Genomic DNA, 21,654 nt, shown 5'->3' on the forward strand with positions numbered 1-21,654 from the left:
TCCTCCCACCTGCGGGGACACTGGCTGACCTTCCACAAAACTCATTTTTCTGCTCTGTAAAATGAGGTGCTCTAGGTGGCCTCCCAGGGCTGCCACTCCATTTTTAAGGGCCTCCCCAGTTCTCACATTCTGGGTTCTATGGGCTCTCCCAACTCTGACTCTATTCTCTAAGAATCTTCTCAGCTCTGACATCCTGTGTTCTAAGGGCCCTCTCAGTTTTGACACCCTTTGTTCTAAAGACCCTCCCAGCTCTACCATTCTGTGTTTTAAGGTTCCTCCCAGCTCTACCATTCTGTGTTCTAAGGGCCCTCCCTGACCTTCTGTGTTCTTTTTTTAAAAAATGTATTTATTTGAGGCAATGGGGTTAAGTGACTTGTCCAAGGTCACACAGCTAAGCAATTATTAAGTGACTGATATCAGATTTGAACTCAGGTCCTCCTGACTCCAGGGCGGGTGTTCTATCCATTGTGCCACCTAGCTGCCTCTAGACCTTCTGTGTTCAAAGGGCCCTCCCAGTTCTGCCATTCTCTGTTCTAAGGGTCTTCCCAGTTCCGACATGGGTTCTAAGGGCCCTCCCAGCACCACTGTTCCATATTTGAAGGCTCTTCCTGATATTCTCAGTTCTGACATTCTTTGTTCTAAGGACTCTCCATCATGTTCTTATAGTCTACGTTCAGTGTTCTAAGACTCCTCTCAATTCTAATATCCTCCATTCTAAAGTCCCTCCCAATCTTTGCATTTTGTGTTTCAAGACCCCTCCCAGCACTAACTTCTATGTTCTAATGTTCCTTCTAATTCTGACATTCTATGAACTAAGGGCTCCCTCACCTCTGAGACATTCACTATCCAATGATCTCTTCTAGCTTTAATATTCACTTTAGTATTGGACTCCATACACATATTAATATTCTTGCTTTATTAATGTCCTCACGCCTCTGACAGTCTTTGTTCTATGTCTAAGGTCCCTCCCAGCACTGACATCCTGAGTTCTAAGGTCCCTCTCAGTTCTGACAGTCTAGTTCTATGTTCCAAGGTCCTTTCTCATTCTGACATTTGAAGGGTTGCAGTCCCATGGTCCTAATTCTGTGCTAAGGAGACAAGAGGAGGAGGAGAGGGATGATGATATCTCTGCTTCTATAATGCTTCCCAGCTTACAGACACCCTGAAGAAGGGGGATGGATGCCCATTTTAGAGAAGGGATGCTGAGGATGCGGGAGAGGAAGTGCCTCAGGAATAGTTCACACCTATTGCAGAACTTGAGATCTTGCCAAGGCCTTTCTTCACAACAGTTCCCTGGATCCTACAGGACCTGGGTTCAAATCCAGATCCTGCCTTCTATTACTGGGTGACTTTGAGCATGTTACTTTTCTACTTTTCTTTAGTGGACAGAGCACCAGACATGATATCAGAAAGATCCAAGTTCAAATACCACCTCAGGCAATTAGCTGGTTACCGTGAGCAAATCACTTAATTTCTCAGACTTAGTTTCCTCTTCTGCAAAATGGGAATAAGATTGGTACCTCCCCAGGGTTGTTGTGAGAATCAAATGAAATAATATTTACAGACACTTTACAAGTCTTAATATTCCATAAATGCTACCTGCTATTGTCGTCATCATCATTATTATTATGGTTATTATCATTATCCTTATTATTATCTAGGAGATTTCAGTTAGATAATTCTGGTTTTGTTTTTCATTGCCCAGACTCTTGCTACAAGCCAGGAAGGTTTACGGTGACCACATCAACCAAGGTCTCAAGGGTCTGTCACAAGCTATGGGTTTCCAAAATCCTCCAATAACGAAACTTAGCATTGTGGGATTTGAAACTGGAAGGATGCTTTGAGATCATCTCTCTCCCCCATCATTTTACAGGGGAGAAACTTAGGCCTTCTCCACTCTACTCCCCACCCCACCTCCAGCATCTTGTTAAGGTTAGAGAAGCTGAAGTCACTTGGGTAGTGAGTGGCCAAGCTGAGATCTAAGCCCATGGTTATTGATTGCCAGCCCAGGGCTCCTTCCACAATATGACGATGCTATGTGTCATCTGCTGAGATGCAATGGCAGGAAGAGCCCTGGAGTAGGAGCCTTGATTCTGATCCTAGCAGAGCCTGTGGACCTCCAGCAGTCTGTCCTCATCTGTAAAATAAGCCAATGGACTGAGTTCCTGGAAACTCTCAGACCCCAGGGGTTTGCCTCAGATCCCTGCCTCCCTCAGAGGTCACAGAGAGTTTCCTCCTAAATGGGCTTTTGAGGGACATAAGCCCCTCACACCCCTAGACTGCAGTGTCCCCCCATCAGGAAAGGCTCAAGTCCAAGGCCAGTTCAGCTCTGACACACTCCATTTTGGTGTGAGCTTGATATTGGCTCAACCTCATTTCCCTAGAGGGGAAAACCAGGCATCAGGATGTAGACCATCGATAAACTGCCCCCCCCTTGCAACCTAATCTCTTTTGCCCAAAAGAATCCCCCACAGGCTCTTTTTGACAGGATGCTTCCCTTCCAAGTTAATATAATTAAAGATTCCAAAGGATATGGACTGTTCTGATGGGGCAAGAAGAAAGAGGGTTGAGATGCAGCATAGTTAGGAAGTGGAGGAGGTCTGGCCCTTTGAGACTCTAGGGGAATCCCTGTCTGTGTATTCCCTGCCCCAATCTCATGCAATTCCCATCTTCCTTGTTCAATATAGGCCAGGCATCCTCAAAGTGAAAGAGCTGAGGCCAGCTCCAGAAAGACCCAGGCATCCTTAAGCAAGCAAGCGTGCATGCATACATATGCATGTGTGTATATATATATATCCATGAGGATGGATGGATATATGCACATTCAGGCTGCTGAAGTCCAGGGTCCAGGCCTGCGTGGGTTAATACCCACCAAAATCTCTCCTCCAAAGATCAGACTCTTTGTCCATATAGAGAAAGTGCAAGAGGTAATCAGAGGTAGAGGAACAGATATTCTAATCCTAGCTGTAACATTAACCTCCTGTGAGACTTCTGTTTCCCCAGGAGTAAAATGGAAGGGTTTCCCCATTGGTCTCTTAGGGTCCTTCTAGCTCCAGTGGTCTGTGCTTATGTAGAATATGAGGATTTTCCCAGAAGCTGGGAGGACTGAGAGGCTAAGGGAAGACCAGCCAGAGTCCCTGAAGCCAGGAGCAAGGGGCTGAGGTTTGTTGAGGTGGTGCCCTAGGCTAGGACAGCATCTCTGAGGCAATTCAAGGCGGGGTAGAGCAGCCCATCCTGCCCTCCTACATAAAGGTGGGGCTGTGTACAGATGAGAAGGTGCCTTTTGGCTTCTGTTTCCAGATTGTGTGAATGTGTGTGAGTGGAAGAACATCCTCATCTTCAAGGGATGTGCAGGAGCTGCCAGGAGGTAGACAGACTTTAGAGAAAGGATCCACGTGTGTGAGGTGGGCAGGAATTCGTTCATTCTGTAAACCTTTGTTGAGCACCTGCTTTATCAAGCCCTAGACCGAGATGCTGTGGGGGCCAGAACAACAGTATGGGACAGGCAGAGACCATAGGACTTAAGGTCAGGGTCCCTGGCTGTGGGATTTGGGTCAAATCCCAGGCATCCCTAGCCTTCAGTTTCCTAATCTGTAAAATGAAGGAGGTAGACAAGAGTTTTAAAGAGCTCTTCCCACTCAGACAATCTGTGAGATGTTAAGAGTCTGGTAGGGGTCCATAGATATAGCTACAAAATCATGCAGACTAAGAGAATATGGAGGATGGAAGATGGAGAGAGAACAAGAGAATAAAAATGAGAGAGAGAGAGAGAGAGAGAGACTGGGAGGGGAAGAGAGAGAACACTATACCAAACCTTCAGTATTTGGAGTGGGGGTGGATAAGATAGAGAGGGGTTTCTAGGTGGATGAAGGAGGTTCAGAGGACATCTATTTGTAAGAAAGGAAGAGATTTGAAAAATCTTCATGAAAGGAAAATTTAGGTGTGTGTATTTGAAGGAATCTAGAATCCCAGAGCTGGAAGGTTCCTAGATGCCAGCCAACTAGCCCCCTGCCTTCCTGAACCAGAATAATTCCCCTCTGCAACATAATTGACAAGTGGAGGTATCATCCAGTCTTGGCCTATTTCAGTGAGAGGAGACCCATTCTACGTTGGGAGAGCTGGCCTCAGCTCTTTCAGTCCATGTTGGCCTCTTTTGTGATATCTACCCACTAGAGCCAAGCAGAATAAAGCTAATTCCCCTTCCACATGATGGCTCTTGAGATTTCTGGAAACAGCTTCTCCAGGTTAAAACATCATTTGTTCCTCCAACTTGGACATTCTGTTGTCCTCCAAATGCTGTCCAGCATATCAAAGCATGGCCTCCAGAATCAAGCAGAGCCTTCCAGTAGCATGCAGGCTTCTTGTGGCCAGGCCTGCTTTCCCTTTTGTCTTGTTATCTGAAGAGCCTAACCCTGGGGTCCACATGTCAGTTGATTTGAGTTTTTGCAATGTGTTGAGGGTAGAGTACAATGAGACCATTATCTTTCTAGGTTGAGATACCATGCTTCATTTTACACCTCCTATAGCACTGTTGGCTCATATTGAGTTGGCTGTCCACTAAGCCTCTCCTCCCTCCTCCCAATCTTTTCAGAAGAACTGCTCTCGAGCCATGTCCCTCTCACCTTGCATATGTAAAAATTGTTTTTTCTTGAATCCAAATCAAAAACTTTAAATTTCATATGTTTAGGCTGGACTCAAAATTTCTAATCCATCAAGTTCCTCTGTGATGCTGATACTGTCTTCCAGTCCTTTTGCTTGCCCTCTTAAGCTAAGTGACATCCATAATTTAATAAACACATGAGCTGTATCTTTATTCAAATAATTGGTCAAAATATAAATAGCACAAGACCAAGAATAAATATCTGAGGAATTGTGCTAGGCATCCCTCTTCAGGCCTTTAATAACTAACCTTTGGGTCCAATCATTCAGCCAGTTCCAAATCTACCTAATCTTATGATCCATTCCATCTCAATCCAACATCACATTAAAGATGGTCAAATGCTTTGCTAAAATCTAGGTAAACTCTATATATGGCATTCCCTTGACCCACTAGCCTAGTGACCTCACAAATAAAAAAAGTTAGTTGAAATGAATTATTTTTAATGAAACTGCTGACTGTTTCTAAGAATTAGAGCTATCCCTAGGGGAAAATGGGTAATGATTTTTTTTTCTCACTGGAAGTCTTCTAACCACTCAACAATTTTGTTGTAGAGGAAGGGAGATTCTTGTTCAGACATGGTTATGACTGAATGGCCTCCCGAGAATCCTCCTGACTTTGATGTTCTGTAGTGCCTTGTTCACTGCTTCCCTTTCTAAATATTCACTGGCCATCCTTTTAATGGTTCATTCTAGAATTTTGCCAGGAATCCAAGCCAAAAAAAAGTATAGGACTTGCTGGTCCCATTCTCTTCCTTTCTTCCTTTTTTTTTTAAATTTGACATTTTATGAAGTTCAATTTAGTTTTCATCCACATTGACTATCTGTAAGTTTTTGAAAGTAGTGACAGGCACATAAGTAACCAATGTATACAGCTTGTCTGGTGAATCTTCATCGTCATTGCATTTTCTGGACAAATGCACTTGGATACAGTATGGAATATCCCTTATTCCTTTGGCCCAAACAGCTTTGTTGAGGTTGGCGTCAACACATACATCTAGAGTCCCCATTTCTTTCCTGGCAGATATGTAAATTTCCTTTAGAGCCTGAGAAGTTCACTTTTTGAAGCCTGCCCCATGAATCCTCTTGTGAATGTTGATGGTGTACTTTTTGGTCACCATCTCCTTGGTGACAGAATTTCCCTTCTTTTTCTCTTCACCTTTCTTTGCAAGAACCATCTTGCTGGGGACCAGGTCCCATTCTCTTCCCTTCTTTGAAAATCAGGGCCACATTTGTTCTTCTTTTGTCCTGTAATACCTTACTTGTTTTCCACAGTCTTTTTAAAGACCACTTAGAGTGACAACATTCACCACATTAGCCAGTCCTTTCAGTTCTCAGGAATACAGTTCTTCTGCAACCAGTGGCCCTGCTTATCTCAAGTAATAAACTCCCTATAGTCATTTTTTGTTCTGTCCCCTAGAGACCAAAGATCATTTTCCTTGTCAGAGATGAACAGAAGCAAATTATGAGCTCATTAGCTCTGCCTTCTCGTATATCTGTTATCATGGTCCAACAATTCCATGACTTCTTTGCCCCTCCTTTCTTCCTAATGTAACTTTTTCTTCCTTAGTTTTCTTTTCCCCCAGTCTTAACTCATCCAGAGATTTATCGCCTCTGACACCCTTCTCACAGGAACAGGCTATATGCTTTTTGCAGTTTATCCTCTATGACTTGCCCTTGTTTCTATCTTCTATTCCTGTCTTTTTATTTTTAGCTTCATCATGATTTCTTCATAGCATATATCTTGAAATTTTTAAATTTTATTTTATTTTCGAATCTGCATTCTTCCCCCCCCCTTAATTTTCTCCCCTTCCCCTACTTTGAGAAAGCAAGGAAAGCAAAACTCCTGTTATAAACATATAGAATCAAGCAAAATCCTCAATTGGCCATGTTACCCCTAAAATATGTTTCTTTCTGCACTTTGAGTCTCTCACCTTTCTGTCTAGAAGTTGTCAGCATATTTCAGTGAACTGTGGTAGGTTATTTATGAGTCTTTTTCAGATCTAAGCTAGTTGGTGAGTTTTGTGCATCTAGATTGACCTTTTAGCCAACATCTCCCCCTGTCCTTTTCTAGGACATTTTTCAATTTGATATGCCATACAGAACTGTAAGTGCTCCAATAGACTGGCTGTTTCAGGTGAGAGAAGACAGAGGATGCCTCAACAGTATACCAGACATTGTGTTCTGATCAATTCCAGCCATTTTAAAAGATGGTGATAGAAAACAAACCAAAAAAGGAGGACCCTCTGCTCCCCTGTTCTTGAAAACATTAGGGTCTTCCCTATGAGTTCCATCATTGCTTTTCTTTGGGGAATGAGGAGAAAGCATAAATGTATCTTTCTACATAAGAAAATAATCACTATCAAGATAAAAGGATTACAGAGCCAAAAAAAACAAAGAAAGGGAGGGAAGACCCAAAGGGTTGGACATCAGTCACTTGAATCAATAAACTTTGTACCTAAGGAAAGAATACTGCATTTGTGTTTTAAAATTTTAACATCCTCAAAATGGAATTCTTTTAAAACCTACTTAAAAGAATATTTCTATATCAGAAAATTACCCCCTAAAAATAAGCATCATGTTAAAAATAGACACTGCCCTTCGTGCCTCCTCTTTATTTTCCTTTTCTTATTCCTGAGAGCTTTCCATCTCTCCAAACTAATAGGCCTTATAGAATTTTAGTCCATAGGATTCTACCTGCCCTTTCTCTGTACTCTTAGAAATTTACTCTCTCAAAATCTGGGGTTCATATGTCTGGAAGTCTTGTTTTCTTCACCTTCTCCAACACAATTCCTAAGACAGGGTTTTCTTAAGGTGCCTGTTGTGTCCATGGTCCAAAAACACTGTTCCAGCTTCTTGGTATGAATAGAAACCATTAGAGCAATTTTCCTCACTGGGGCCTTCTAGGCTAAAGAATTAATTCAAGCAAAGAAATCATGAGTTTCTGTGATATGAAGAGAATTCCAGCAGATTATCTACGTGACTAAAGCCCCTGTTTCCTACTTCATGGTGTCTCTGTGACGGGCTTGTGATCTGTTTGCCAAGCTTCTCATTTCTTTCATCTTTCTGTCCAAGTGTTGTATTGCCAGTGTCTTTCCTGTTTCTGCCACCATTTAGCTTTCCTATGTGATCCATGATTCCCCCACTCTACTTCCCAGTCTTTCCTCACAAGATTAGATCTTCTCCTACCCATTGCCATGGGCCTCCTTCCCCTTTCCTTAATTTTATTACTTTTACATAAGGGAGCCGCTCTTCCCTAGCCATGCTTCCAGTATGGCGAGCCTCCCAAGTTTCAGTAATACTTATGAATGATTTGGAAGAGAGATTCTGTGTAAGAGAGGTTTAGTGGGTAAATTTATGAGAAAGATTAGAAGGTTATGTGTGAGACAGTTTTGTAAGGGAGTGTTTAAGAGGAATTTGTAAGTAGTTTATACGAAGGATTATATATGAGAAAGAATGATTTCATTCTTTGTATTCGGACACAAATTTGACTCAGGACACAGACCATGGAAAACACTAAATCCATGCCTGTTGTCGATTGATTAGATTAGAATTGTATTGATTAGAAAGGATAAATATGTATAAGAAGGGAAAATTTGAAGGGCATATCTATACAAAAGAAATTTGGAAAGGACTTGGAGTTATACAGGAGATTTGAACAGTGCATATGAGGGAGCAGAGTAGGAGATTAAAGAAAGACTTGGAGCAGGTGTCTGCATGTACTATAATAGGAATGTGCCCCCACCTTTCTCTGACCTGGTCATCTCTCCCACTACATGCCCCCAGCCTTGGGTGGGGGCTGCACGGATGTCCTGGGATATTCTGGGATCCTTTCCAAGCCATGGGGCCACTGACGCCTCCTCTCCCTTGGACTCTTCCCTTGATAGGAGATGGTCATCGATAAGCTGCAGCCTGAGACCTCATACTCTGTCACTGTGGCAGCCTACACTATGAAAGGTGATGGAGCACGCAGCAAACCCAAGCTGGTGGTGACCAAGGGAACAGGTGAGAGGCTTGCCCCAGGGGAGCACCCTAGAAAGGTTGGGCAGTTATCATGGGAGGATACCTGGCCATGGAGGGAAAGACCCAAGACTGAATCTGGGTCTTATTACCTACATGATTGTAGGCAAACAAACCCCTTTACTTATTTGAAGCTCAGGATTTTCTTCTGCAAAATAGAAAAGTAGAAGTGGCATAATGTGGTGGAGAGACAACTGGCCTTGAGTGTAGGGTCTGTCTCTTGACATTTACCACCCACCCGGGGAATCCTGGTCAAGCCATGGAAGGTGCCCAACCCAAGGCCAGGCCTTGGTAAAGCGAGCTTCTTCATCACAGCTTCCCAGCACAATGAAATCACAGCTTTAGTCCAGAATGGAGAAACAGGGCAACGAGCGTCTGGGGTTCCATCCCAACAGCTGGGGGGGGGGGGTGTCAGGGGATGAAGATTTTTGATGTGTGATTTGCCTGGGAGCAATTCTTAATCCAACATCCCATACAAGAGGGAGTAAATGGGGAGAGAAGAGAGGCAGAGAGACTGGGAAGAGAGAAGCAAGAGCAGAGGATATTCTGTACCAATTCAGCTTCAGCACTCCCCCCTGATCCCCAGTGTGTTTGTGACCCCAGACAACCCACACAGACTTTGTGGCTCTTCTGTGGCTCTGAGGTGACCACAGGAAAAGGAGGACTTGACCTCCCCCTAGGGAGAGGAAAAAGGAGATGAGGATGGTCCCCATGACCAGACCAGCCCCACCTCCCTTCTCCTGGTTTCCTCCAGGGTGAATCTTAGCCCGGCTGGAGGCTCTTTGGAAGGAAGGGCATCAGACCAGGAGAGAGCTTGGAGCTTTGGGTGGGATGAGGGGAAAGTGAGATCCCAGACCATCAAGGCCCCATGGACAGTGACAAAGTCAGATTGGAATCTAGGTGGGCACTCTTTCCCTCATCTCTCTCATTATGTGGGAGTCAATCAAGTTAGGGTGTTTCCCTCTAAAATCCCCCTATATTTCCCCAAAATCAGTTCCCCCAGCCTACAGTGGCTGTTTTAGAACAAGTCTCACCACTAGCCTCTTATCTCTGCCAGGCTGCTGCCGTCTGCCCTCCACTCAGGGCTAGTAGCTCCATTCATTTAAATTCTATAATAGATTCCCATTTTCTTCTTTCGTGTCCAAAGCAATTGAGAAATAAAACACTTCCCTCCCACCCTCAAATTATGTTTGTTGTACAAATGTAGTCCTTCCCAGCCCCGCTGATTAGGGGAATATGAGGACAATCTCTCCTCTCCACCCCCAAACCACAGAGGTAATGATCATGTTTTCTCCATAATTGCATTGTTCTTCCCAAGGAGGATTCCCCCTACAGCCTGACTGGGGGAGGGTCTCCCAGGACATTTGTGCAGACTGGGGTCCCTGACAGGCAGGCCATACCAGCTGCCCAAATTGCTAGGGTCATCCTGCTCTGCCTCCCCAGCCCCAGGCGCTTCATCCATCTGCCGGTCCTCCAACTGCAAATCCAGTGTGTTCTCCCCTGCTCTGTGACTTAAGAAGGTTATTCAGCAAGCCTCAGTTTCCCTATTAGAAAATGGAGGCAGTAAGCCTTAAACCACCAACCTCACCAGATTGGTGGGATGAAAAAAAACAGGAGTTGACCTGATTGTTTCATATTTTCCTGTCTTTCAGTCCTGGGCAAGCCCAGTCTCTCCATACACCAGACCCTGGACAACAGCTTACAGGTGCGCTGGGAGCCAGCTCCAGGGTCCAAGGGCCAGGTCCTGGGCTACCGGCTGCAGTTTGGCCGGAAGGATGTGTCCCCCTTAGCCACCCTGGAGTTCCCAGCCTCGGAGGACCAATATACAGCCACCAGCATCCACAAAGGGGCCACGTACGTGTTCAGACTGGCTGCCAAGAGCCGGGCGGGCTTCGGGGAGGAGGCGGCCCAGGAGCTCAGCATCCCTGAGGACGTGCCGCAGGGCTACCCACACATCCTGGAGGCTGGCAACGTGTCGGCAGCCTCGGTGCAGTTCCGCTGGCTGCCCCCCGTGCCAGCCGAGAGGAACGGGGCCATCGTCAAGTACACCGTGGCCTTCCGAGAGGCCGGCTCGGCGGGGCCACCCGTGGAGACGGAGCTTCCCGCGTCACCGGATAACTCGTTCACCTTGCGAGGCCTCAAGCCCAACACAGCCTATGATGTTAAAATCCGGGCCCACACGAGTCAGGGCCCTGGGCCCTACAGCCCCACTGTCCGCTATCGGACATTCCTCCCGGACCAAGGTAGGACTTAGCACTTCTCCTGCCCTCCTCTCTGGCGGGGGCTGGTGTTGGAAGCAGTGAGCCACTCACCCCTGCCCCCCCCAGGCCTCGACAGCAGCGAAGACCTTCCTCCTCTTCCTCTTCCTCCTCTTCCTCCTCCTCTTCCTCTTCCCCTCCTCCAGACCCCTCCCCACCCCAGCCCACCTTGTTCAGGTAAGTCTGCTGGTTTTTGGTGTTTTCTTCCTTCCTTCTCAATGATGCTCTCGGAGCTGAGTTCAGACACACCCAGCCGGCACCCAGGTGGGGCGAGGCCTCACGACAGGTGGGAAGCGCCTTTCTCTACCCGCTCCGCGCTGTGGGGGCAGCGCCTCGCCCACCCGTGCCCTCTGTCTGCCCCCTTGCTCCGCTCCTCCTCTTCCTCTGTCTCTTTGCCCTCGTCCGCTTCTCCCCCATCCACGCCGTTCAGCCCTGGGCTCTTGATTCTTCAGGGCTAGGTAGAAAAGTCCAACCTCAGCTGGTAGGCAAGGAGCAGGATAGCTCGAAGCGTGAGAGCCGAACCTGGGACGAGCAGGCAACAGGGACGACTGGGCTTCCTTCTCTCCCCAAGGCCACGGGCCCTGCCAGCCCCGAACCCTGCTCCCTCCCTGGCCCTCACTGCCTTCTCCTGTCTCTCTCTATCTTCTCCCACCGCTCCCTGCTGTGGCTCCTCCGGTGACGTGTAGTCTCGCCCAAGAACTTCAAGGTGAAGATGGTGATGAAGACCTCGGTCCTGCTGAGCTGGGAATTTCCTGAGAATTACAACTCCCACACCCCCTACAAGGTGCGGGCAAAAATGAAGACACACATACACACTGCACGCCACATCCAGGGGCACATGCACAGACATACTTGCACCTGCACAGATCCGTCGCTATATACACATGTAATGTGCGTCAAGCACTCTGGCCCCTGGGGTGGACGGTGTCAGAGCCAAGGTCCCACCTGTCCATCAGGTGTTGTCCCTCCAAGAGGAGAGCCCAGAGGACCACACCTGGCCAGCTCACTATTGGGGGCCACCTCCTTGGCTGGCAGCCCCTGGATTGTTGGACCCCAAGGTGGGCTAGGGAAGCCCTCAGCCCAGGCTCACAGAGGAAGGAGGGATGCTTGAGGGTAGATCTGAGGTTTGGTTGAGGAGGGCTTCAATCCTTGGAGTCAGGCTGAGAGACTGAGTCAGGCTGAGAGGGAGCAGCCAGGCCGGCTCTAACCTCCCTCCTCCCTCCCATTCCCAGATCCAGTACAATGGGCTCAACATTGATGTGGATGGCCGCACCACCAAGAAACTCATCACCAACCTCAAGCCAAGCACCTTCTACAATTTTGTGCTGACCAACCGCGGCAACAGCATGGGCGGGCTGCAGCAGACCGTGGCTGCCTGGACAGCCTTCAACATGCTGAGCTCCAAGCCCGTCATCACCCACAAGCCCGAGGCCGATGGTCGTGTGCTAGTGCAGCTTCCCGATGGCCAGAGTCCAGTGCCTGTCCAGTACGTGGATCTCCTTCCCCCACTGGCTTCCTCTACCACACTAGAGGAGCAAGAGGGTGTGGGGAACCAGGGTGGGAATGTGGGAGACTTCACTACCCCCCTGCCTTCACATGGCCTGGCCTCCTCCCCAGGAAAGTCTCCAAGGGGAAAAGCTTTGGGGGTTTCCCAGCCTCCAGGACTTCCTGGCTACAGAAGGCTACCTGGGAAGTCTGCCCTGACTCTGGGAATCAGACAGGCCCAGAGCTCAGAGGTCCAGCTGCCCCCCCCAGGCACTCTCTGTGAGGGACCCTCCCTCTCCCCTCCCAGGCTCTCTCTGTGGGGGACTCTCACTCTCTGCCCTCCCAGGTGCTCTCTGTGGGGAACCCTCCCTCTCCCCCCAAGACACTCTCTGTGGGGGACCCTCCCTCTCCCCTCCAAGGCTCTCTCTGTGGGGGACTCTCATTCTCTCTCCTCCCAGGCTTTCTCTGTAGGAGACCCTCACTCTCTCCCCTTCCAGGCACTCTCTCTGGGGGACCCTCACTCTCTCCCCTCCCAGGCTCTCTCTGTGGAGGACCCTCACTCTCCCCCTACCCCTGCTTCTTTCCCCACACAGAAGCTACTTTATTGTGGTGGTGCCATTGCGGAAGTACAGGGGGGCCCAGTTCCTGAACCCCCCAGCAAGCCCAGAGGATATGGACCTAGAAGAGGTGAGGGAAAGTGCTTAGGGCTGGAGTCATGGACCCCACTTCTAGGGGTAGGGAATGGGGCGCAATCCTGGAGGCTGAGCTGATCAGGGAAGGCCTCTTGGAGGAGGCAGCAGAGGCCCTGGTGTCAGCATCCATCTGCATTCTTCCCTAGCTGATTCAGGACATCTCAAGGTTGCACCGGCGGAGCCTACGCCATTCCCGCCAGCTAGACTCTCCCAAGCCCTACATAGCTGCCCGCTTCTACTCTCTGCCCTCGCGCTTCGAGCTGGGTGACCAGAGACACTACAGCGGCTTTGACAACAAAGCCCTCGAAGCCGGCCAGAGATACGTCTTCTTTGTCCTGGCAGTGCTACAGAAGACAGAACCTGTGAGCCCCTGCCATGCTTTCTGCCTCCTTCCCAACCCAAGCTCACCCTCTCCCCTTTCCCCTGCTCTCCACTCCTTTTCTGGGCTGGTTGTGATAAGAGGACTGTGGCTACCCTGGCCAATCTGGCCAGGATGCTACCTGGCTGGATGACCTTGACTGAACCTCTGTCTGCCTCAGTTTCCTCATCAGTAAAATGTAGATAATCTACCTTCCTCCCAGGGTGATTGTGAGGATCAAACTGATGATCATTATTAGCCATAATTACTATACCTGGCTCATAGTAATGCTACAGTTGTGATTACTATTAATTATTCTAGTTTTCCCTGTTCCCAGGCAGGTTGGGAAAGGTGTCAGTAGAGGAAGAGTCAGGAATATCTGAGTCCCCCAAGCACTCCCCAGTGACTCTGCATGTATCATAGAACCCTCAGTTTCTCTTGTCTTGGCAGTAGATAGAATTCTTCAATTCTGGTTCCCCCCAACCAGGAACACTGAGGCTACAAATGACAGACAAGGACATGCCCTGTACATCCTGCTCCCTTTCTGGGGAACGTCTTTACCCCATTTTCTTGTGTTACCCTAGAGAAGCAGCTAGCCTTCTATCCATCCCTGCCTCTCCCAAGTGCTTCATTATTGAGGTAGCTTTAGAGAGCCTAGAAAAGCTCTGTGACCCTAAGAGCCCTAAGCTTGTATTCCAGGGACCAGGGTCCTTAGCCCAGCCCAGGCAGCCAGGTGACCCTGGAGCAGGTTGACTCTTTGAAGTCTCAGATTCCTCTCTGTAAGTGGATGTAAGAATACCTGCATCCTCTACCTTCCTAATGTTATTATTGCAAAGAAAGAAATTGTATAAACTTTGAAATGTGAGCTTTCATTATCTTTATCATCCCCTTCTGAGGAGGACCAGTATAATGGTTTCTGTTTCACAGCAGGCTGAGGTTCAAGAGCAAGTGATTGGTTCAAGGGTCCTGGTTCTATTATTTTAGTTTCCTCAGATCAGATCTTTTGAGACCAAAGCCAGGATTTATATTCCCCATGAAGCCCTGGGAGTTGTGGAGGGTGGAGATGAGGAAGAAAGGGAGAGCCCTGGGATCCCAAGGGAAGACTGCAGGCAAGAAGGCTGACCATCCCATGAAAACCACTTTATCCTTCCTGCAGACATTTGCTGCCAGCCCTTTCTCCAATCCCATCCAACTGGACAATCCTGACCCACAGCCCATCATCGATGGGGAGGAGGGCCTCATCTGGGTCATTGGGCCCGTTCTGGCCGTAGTCTTCATCATCTGCATCGTCATTGCCATCCTGCTGTATAAGAAGTAAGCCCCTCCCCCTGTACCCACAAATGTCAAGGCAGAGAAAGCTTGACCCCAGTCTCACTGTATGACCAGGGACAGGGGCACCCACTCTCTCTCCCAGGAAAACTAGGCCACAGATTTCTTGTTTGCAAATTGAGTAAGTCTGCCTAGGCAGTCTAGAACCACTTCCAGTTCTAAAAACTGGACCTCAGCATGAGCCCAGCCCTGACTGTGGTCACTCTGAAGGGAAGAAGCAAACCTACTCTTGGAGAGTGTGCAGATGGGAGCAGACCCTGACCCTTAGCTGAAGGGGCTGTGAGTCTGAGAGATAAGAGGAAGGGGAGACCAAATTTCCATCCTCAGGGGCTTGCTCTCTGGTTGGAGAGACCGGTAGAAGGTGGTATTCTCTCAACTGGGCAGCACCCTCAGCCAGGGCCAGTGAGGTCTAAAGGAGGGAGATATTTCTGAGGGGTCAGGGAAGGCTTATCAGAGCTGGGCCCCAGAGGGGAATGTAAGTATTACAAGATCTGAAGCACTGTCCTATGGAAGTGACACAAGAATTTTTCTCCTTGGCCACCAAGGTCAGGACTAGGGTGATAGAGTGTGGATGGAAGCAAGGAGTAGATTTGATCTCCATGTAAAGACTAGCTGCCCAGAGGCAGAGTGGGCATTCCTCAGCATGCAGAAGCAGTGTGACCCATTTATTAGAGATCCTAGAGCTGAGATTCCTGCTCAGCAGCAGACAGGGCTTCCTGCCTCCAGGGCCCTGGCAGGCTCAGGGGTTTGCTGATTCTGTGAGATAGAGGATGAGGCAGGCCCAGGCCTGGCTCTGGAATGAGGGCTCAGAATCATGGAAGAGGAAGAGGCTGTGGAGACTGGGCCCCAGATGGAAGGGTCACTGTGAGAGGTAGAAGATCCCTCTGGGCATTGGGGGAGCCAGAAAGCTGGTCAACAAATCCTGGGTCTTGACGGATGGGGACTGGGAGTATTGGGTTGTAGACCCTCAGGAAAGAACAAGATACACCCAAGAGCCTATGAGGCACTCATTTAGGACAGGGCAGATTGGAGGGGACTTAGGGTTACAAATAGAGAACCATCCTGACCCCTGATCATCTTCCGGCCCCTGCCTCTTGGTCGTCCAGCCTGCCCCACCCCTCTTCCTAATGGTGTCTCTTTTCCACTTCCATTTGCTGCTTCTTGGAAAAGCAAACCTGATAGGTAAGAGCCAGACATCTATCCCACCCATCCACCCTAAGACCCCTTCTTTGGCAGCCTGTGGACCCCAGATAAGAGGAGCCCTCTTGGGGAATAATTGGAGGGGGAATAAATATGATCTCCACCACCCCAGGCACCTCCAGTGACTCCCCCCCACCAAGAAAGGCTGGTGCCCCCTTGGGCTTAATGGAGCAGTGAGAACTAACATGTTAGTCCCTTCCCTCCTCCCAGGCCAGCCCCCCTTCAGAATATGTGCACCAAAGACAGGAAATCTCTTACATCACATCAAGACCAGAAAAAGAATTCTGGAGTCAGGAGACCCAGGCCCTGGCCCTAATCCCACTCAGCACCCCAGTTCCCCATGGAACTTGAGGCAGGGCCTCTTCTCATCTATAAAATGAGGTGGTTGGACAAACTGACATGTCATTTCCCTTCCATCTGTAATGCTATGCTTTTGTGATCCTCCCACCCTCCCAGGCCAGAGTTTCCCCATCCATCCATCAGTGATAAAGGGATGAGATGAGACATTAATTGAGAAGGGGCTTTGGAAAGATCACTCCCAAAGCACCAGTTGATTGTATGACCAAGCCTTATCTTCCAAATCCTACCTGAGACATAGACTGCCTCCATCCGCCCCATCTTCTAAAGGCAAGGGGAGGAATGATGCTCTCCTGCACTCCCAGCCACAGGGCTGCCCCTCATGCTCAGGCAGACACATGCCCCCTTCACTGATGCATGAACAAGCACACTCAGAGACTGACGTTCAGATAGACCCACAAGTGCAGCCTTAGGTTCACATTCATGAACTCTCGTTTCCCTGTCCCTTGAAGCAAACGGAAGGACTCGGAACCACGCACCAAATGTCTGCTGAACAACGCTGACCTTGCCCCCCACCACCCGAAGGATCCCGTGGAAATGAGGCGCATCAACTTCCAGACCCCAGGTACCCCTGGGCCCTTCCCACCATCCTCCCCTTCCACTCAGCAGACCCCTGACCCCTGGTCTCTCCAACGGGGCAGGCAAGCAGGCAATGCCTAGGCCAACATCTCTCTGGGCTTCAAAAGGCCCAAATAGAGGGTGCCCTGGAGGGATGGGGAGGGGTCTGCCAGCTGTGGACAATCCCTATAATACTCCTGTTTAATAGAGATTACTCATTGACTCCTTGCTGAGTGTCCCCATGTGTACTGGGCCTCACCAGCACCCCAGGGCATGTCTTCCCAGGTGTGTAGATGACCACTCTCTAGAGAACCCTGGCAGTTTTTGACTGCTGAGTTGGGTTTTGTCTTTTTTTTAAATGAACATGTTACTGGTTGCTATTGACCTTCTTAGAGATTCCAGGCACTCCTGAAGGTCTTTGACAAGTGAATTCTAGTTTCTCCTCTTCCATTCCCCATCTTAGGGTTTGCTATTGGCTTCTTTGGAGAAGAATTTCATTGTGATTTTTGATGGGCTGAGAGTCCCTAGGAAAGTCATCAGTTTGTGAACAGAAGAGTCGACACAGGGGCCTCTCCCAGCCCCTGGTGTGACCGTGGTGCTACCTCCCACCCTTGTCCACATGCACATGTTCACCAGCAGTCTTCCTCTTACCTAAACACTCCTCCCAGCTACCCCTACCCACCCCACTTAGCTGCCCCCAAGGGATGAGCTAGGAAAATTTAGAAAAGTCCTTCATGATGTGGGGAGGAGAGTGTGGCAGTCTTGTTTCTGGCTGTCTGTTCTTGTTCAGTGATGTCCCACACTGAGTCCGTCCCGTCCTGTCTCCCATTTCTGTCCTAGTCATCGGTGCAGGCCTGCCTGCACAGGTAGAGACCCCAAACCACCCCACTGTCCTGTCAGTTCAGGGAACAATCAAACAAACTGCTTAGTGTCCCATTGACCAAAACCCTGTAGACAGGACCCCTTGATCCTGTCACTGAGACAGAGCTTAATAGACATCTAGGGTGTGGTATCAGTGTCATTGGTGAAGGTTGTATGGGGCTAATGTCCAACAGCAGGTAAGGAAGGTCGGCAACATAACCAGCAGGGTCCTGATCAGAGCCGGCCTGAGGACTCAGGAGTCCTAGCTCAGTTCCCAGTCCCCAGTAGCCACTCTCTGACTTGGGCTGAGAGGCCATCTGGGAGGAGAAGTTTGTTCTTGATCCTGGGGCCGCAGGGGAGCCAGGATAGGTTCTTGGACCTTGTCATTGGGTCTTCATCCACAGCATAGATTCTTGGGTGGGTCTCTTGGTTCTCTTTTCCTTCCCTCAGGTGAACAGAGGTGGGGAAGGAGGGGGACTCAGTGAACAGAGCCTCTCCCATCAGCACAAAGACTGACTTTGCCTTACCTCTTAAATTTCTGTTGCTCTTTTTCTTTTGTTTGATTAGCATGACATTTAAATGGGGGGGTGGGGGTAAGAGGGACAGAGACAGAGACACACAGGGAAGAGAGAAAGAGAGAGAGAATGAGAGTGAGAGAGAGAGAGAGAGAGAGAGAGAGAGAGAGAGAGAGGGCAAAGGAGAAACGTTCCTGCATTTTTGTTTATTTATTGTTTACTGTTTTCTGCAGATTCTGGCCTCAGCAGCCCCCTCAGTGACCCCGAGTTTCACTTTGAAAGTTAGTTCCTGTGTCTTTCTGTTCCCGTGGGGGTCATTTTTTTTTCTGTTGGTTTTCTTTGGTTACTCCTCCCCAGTTCTGTTGGCTTCTTCCCTTTCTGTTCGTCCCTGCGCTCGCTCTGTATCCTGCAGGCCCTGCATCTCATCCCCACCTCCCCTCCACCCCACCCCCATCCCTGGGCCACCCGGCCCTGCCCAGAGCAGCGCTCCTGGTTTTACAGGGGGAGGCACGGGGGCTGGGGAGAGGAGACCAAAGCCAGAAGTTCCAGGCTCCAGGGATGTGAGGAGGCCTCCCTGTCCGTCTCCATCTTTATCTCTTTCTGTCTCTGATTCTCTCTCTTTCACCCTCTCTCTAGCTCTCTCTCTCTCTCTCTCTCTCTCTCTCTCTCTCTCTCTGTATCTTCCTCCTCCACTTCTCTCTGTCTCCTCTCTTTCTCTCTCTCTGTCACTCTCCCCCTCCTCACTCTTCTTTTCTCTCCCCTTTCTCTCCTTCCTCTTTTCTTCCTTCTCTCCTCTCCTCTTCCTTTCCTTACCTCTTTCCTTTGCCCCCTGCCTTCTCTTTTGCCCCTTTCCCTTTCCTCTCCCTTTGTCTCTCTCCTCAACTTGCCCTCTCCTCCCTCCTTCCCATTCCTTGCTTTCCTCTATGCTTTCTCTCTTCCTTCTTTTTCTCCCTCCCCCCCCTTCTCTGGAGCCTCTTAGTCTGATAGAAGGAAGTCTCTCTGCTGACAGTGTCCTCCCTTCCCTTCCCTCACCTACCCCATAGTTTAGATGTTCTCACAAGTCCTGATAAGTGAGTTTGTACTAGATAAAGATACCTTATTGTGTATGTGAATGTGTGTGTGTGTGTGTGTGTGTGTGTGTGTGTGTGTGTTCACTTAATCTGTAGATGGCTATGGTATGCTTGTAGCAAATCCTTAAAATTTATATTGATCTGGTCTTTGAGCCCAGCTGAGTGTAGATAGGGGCTTTATGTTTGACTCTGTATATCTGTGGACACCCATAGCCGAGGACACACACGGGCAGGACCATCCATTTGATGATGAGCTTTGGAAGTGTGTGCATAAATGTTGAAACTGTGTCCTGTGTGTATGTATGTGTGTATATTGACATATATGATTGTGTGTTTAGGTTTATCATGTATAGTAGGAGCATAGAGAGGTAGATACTATGTTTGTGAGTAGAGATGTATGAAAGTCTGTGTGTCTTTTTAACAATAAACACTTTTTAGACACTTCCTGGGGACCAAACTGTCTGCTAGACCCGGAGATATAAAACATTCCCTTCTGAACAAACAGCTTGCATTCTAATAGGAGATAGAGAACAACAAAGTCGAAAATGACAGCAGGCAACCAGAAAGCATTTATTAAGCACCTACTTTTATTAAGCACCTTTGATCCACTGGGTAGGAGATGGATTGGAGCAGAGAAGAGATTTGAGGCAGAGGGAGCAACTAGGAGGCCTTGGCAATGATCTGGGGAAGGGTGACGAGGACCCAACTTAAGGGGGAGTCCGTGTGAGTAGAGATAAGGAGCTAGGCTGTAGAGACAAGTTTGGGTGACTGATGGAGATGCAGGGTCAGGGAGGAGTCTAGGGCAATGCTACAGACGGGATCATCAGAAGAAAAGATGATGACGCCTTCAGCAGAAATAAGGGAGAGTACAAGGTGAGACAACAGTGAGAAGTCTCTGAGGAGGAAAAACAAAATCACTTGGAGCCAGGAGGCAGAGAGCATGGAAGCCTTCTTGGAGGAGGAGGAGGCTTGGGTAGCCTTGATGAGGAGGGGAAGACTTAGGGTCACGAGGGTTAGCCTCACAGATAGATCCATGAGCACAAGAGATGATAGCAGAAGAAGGGGTAAGAAGAAGGAGTAAGACAATGGAGAGGCTGTTTGGATGACAGATATCCTTCAGTTCCAAGCTAAAAAGTTTGCCTTTGACTCTGGCATCAATGGAGAGCCACCAGAGGTTTTTTTGAGCAAGGATGTGAGGAGTATGGCCCACATATATCTTAGGAAGACTAGATTGGCAGTTGTGGGGTGGATGGAGTCAGGGAGACCAGTTAAAAAGTTGCTGTGCCAGTCTAGGTGAATAGTAACAAGGGCATGAATGATGGGCCAGTCACGGCAATGAAGAGAAAGGAATCAGTACCCTGAAGGTAGAATGATGGGACTTGGCATCAGATGAGATGTTGGTAGTAAGGAAGAGGAACGAGTCTAGGCCAGCCAGCCTTCCCTGAAGAACTGGAAGGATGGTGGTGGTGGCAGAGGCAGTGGTGGAGCATCCTGGAGGAGGGAAGCAGGTATGAGGGGCAGGAGCAGCTATGAGTTCAGTCTGGAACATGGGGCTATGTTGGATTTGAGGTATTATAGTCGTGGGGAGGGGGCAACCCTGGAGTGATCCGCAGGTGATGGCTGTGGGAATTCAGAAGAGAGATTATGGGAAATGGTATCGATTTGGGATTCATCTGTGCTTTGGGTAATTACAGAACAGAAAAAGATAGAGGAGGAAAAGAAAAGATGACCTGGAAGACCCTTGGTCTTAATCAGGAACCAGGGTTTGAGAGATTTTATTTGTGAGTGTGTGTATATATACAAACATGCATAAACATGTAGATGTCATTGTGATATATATACACACAAACACATTCATACATATATTTCTGATATATACACATATTCTATCTATATATGTATGGCAGTATATGTTTGTGAATAAGCACATACGTATATGGAAGTAGGATCATGAGTATATGCATAGGGTGTCTTTGCCTTTACACATGGGGAATGAATGAATGAATAAAGGAAAAGTCATTTGTTAGTAGTAATAATAGCATTAAGTGACTTGCCCAGGGCTACACAGCTAGTAAGTGTCTGAGGCTGGGTTTGAGCTCCATCCATCGTCCCATGCAGTGGTCCCTCTGTTCTCTTTTTATCCTCACAACAACCCTACCTGAGAAGTAGCTGCTATTGCCCCCATTTTACAGTTGGGAAAACTGAGGTAGACAGAATAAGTTACTTACCCAGGATCACCCAGCTCAGGTCTGAGACCAAAGTTATTTGGTACATGGATTAAGCAGTTATGGAAAC

The 21,654-nt window shown here is 48.4% G+C and overlaps 1 protein-coding gene and 1 pseudogene across 17 annotated transcripts in view; one reads left to right on the forward strand and one right to left on the reverse strand.

Moving 5' to 3' along the window:
• Positions 1 to 21,654, forward strand: part of PTPRS (protein tyrosine phosphatase receptor type S) — a 213,580-nt gene that overhangs the window by 170,983 nt on the left and 20,943 nt on the right. For 10 of the 17 annotated variants that reach the window (XM_074203905.1, XM_074203904.1, XM_074203907.1 and 7 more), the window contains 9 exons: positions 8,544 to 8,661; positions 10,329 to 10,919; positions 11,621 to 11,718; positions 12,167 to 12,420; positions 13,013 to 13,106; positions 13,258 to 13,473; positions 14,626 to 14,783; positions 16,808 to 16,920; positions 18,523 to 18,570. In XM_074203905.1, coding sequence (XP_074060006.1) covers positions 8,544 to 8,661; positions 10,329 to 10,919; positions 11,621 to 11,718; positions 12,167 to 12,420; positions 13,013 to 13,106; positions 13,258 to 13,473; positions 14,626 to 14,783; positions 16,808 to 16,920; positions 18,523 to 18,570 — 1,690 coding nt within the window. The remainder of the gene's footprint in view (positions 1 to 8,543; positions 8,662 to 10,328; positions 10,920 to 11,620; positions 11,719 to 12,166; positions 12,421 to 13,012; positions 13,107 to 13,257; positions 13,474 to 14,625; positions 14,784 to 16,807; positions 16,921 to 18,522; positions 18,571 to 21,654) is intronic. The other 7 variants (XM_074203914.1, XM_074203920.1, XM_074203915.1 and 4 more) reach the window with 3 other exon arrangements.
• LOC141500592 (large ribosomal subunit protein eL31-like) lies at positions 5,457 to 5,834 on the reverse strand (annotated as a pseudogene).

The sequence above is a fragment of the Macrotis lagotis genome, chromosome X (assembly GCF_037893015.1).
Source record: "Macrotis lagotis isolate mMagLag1 chromosome X, bilby.v1.9.chrom.fasta, whole genome shotgun sequence".
Lineage (NCBI taxonomy): Eukaryota > Metazoa > Chordata > Mammalia > Peramelemorphia > Peramelidae > Macrotis > Macrotis lagotis.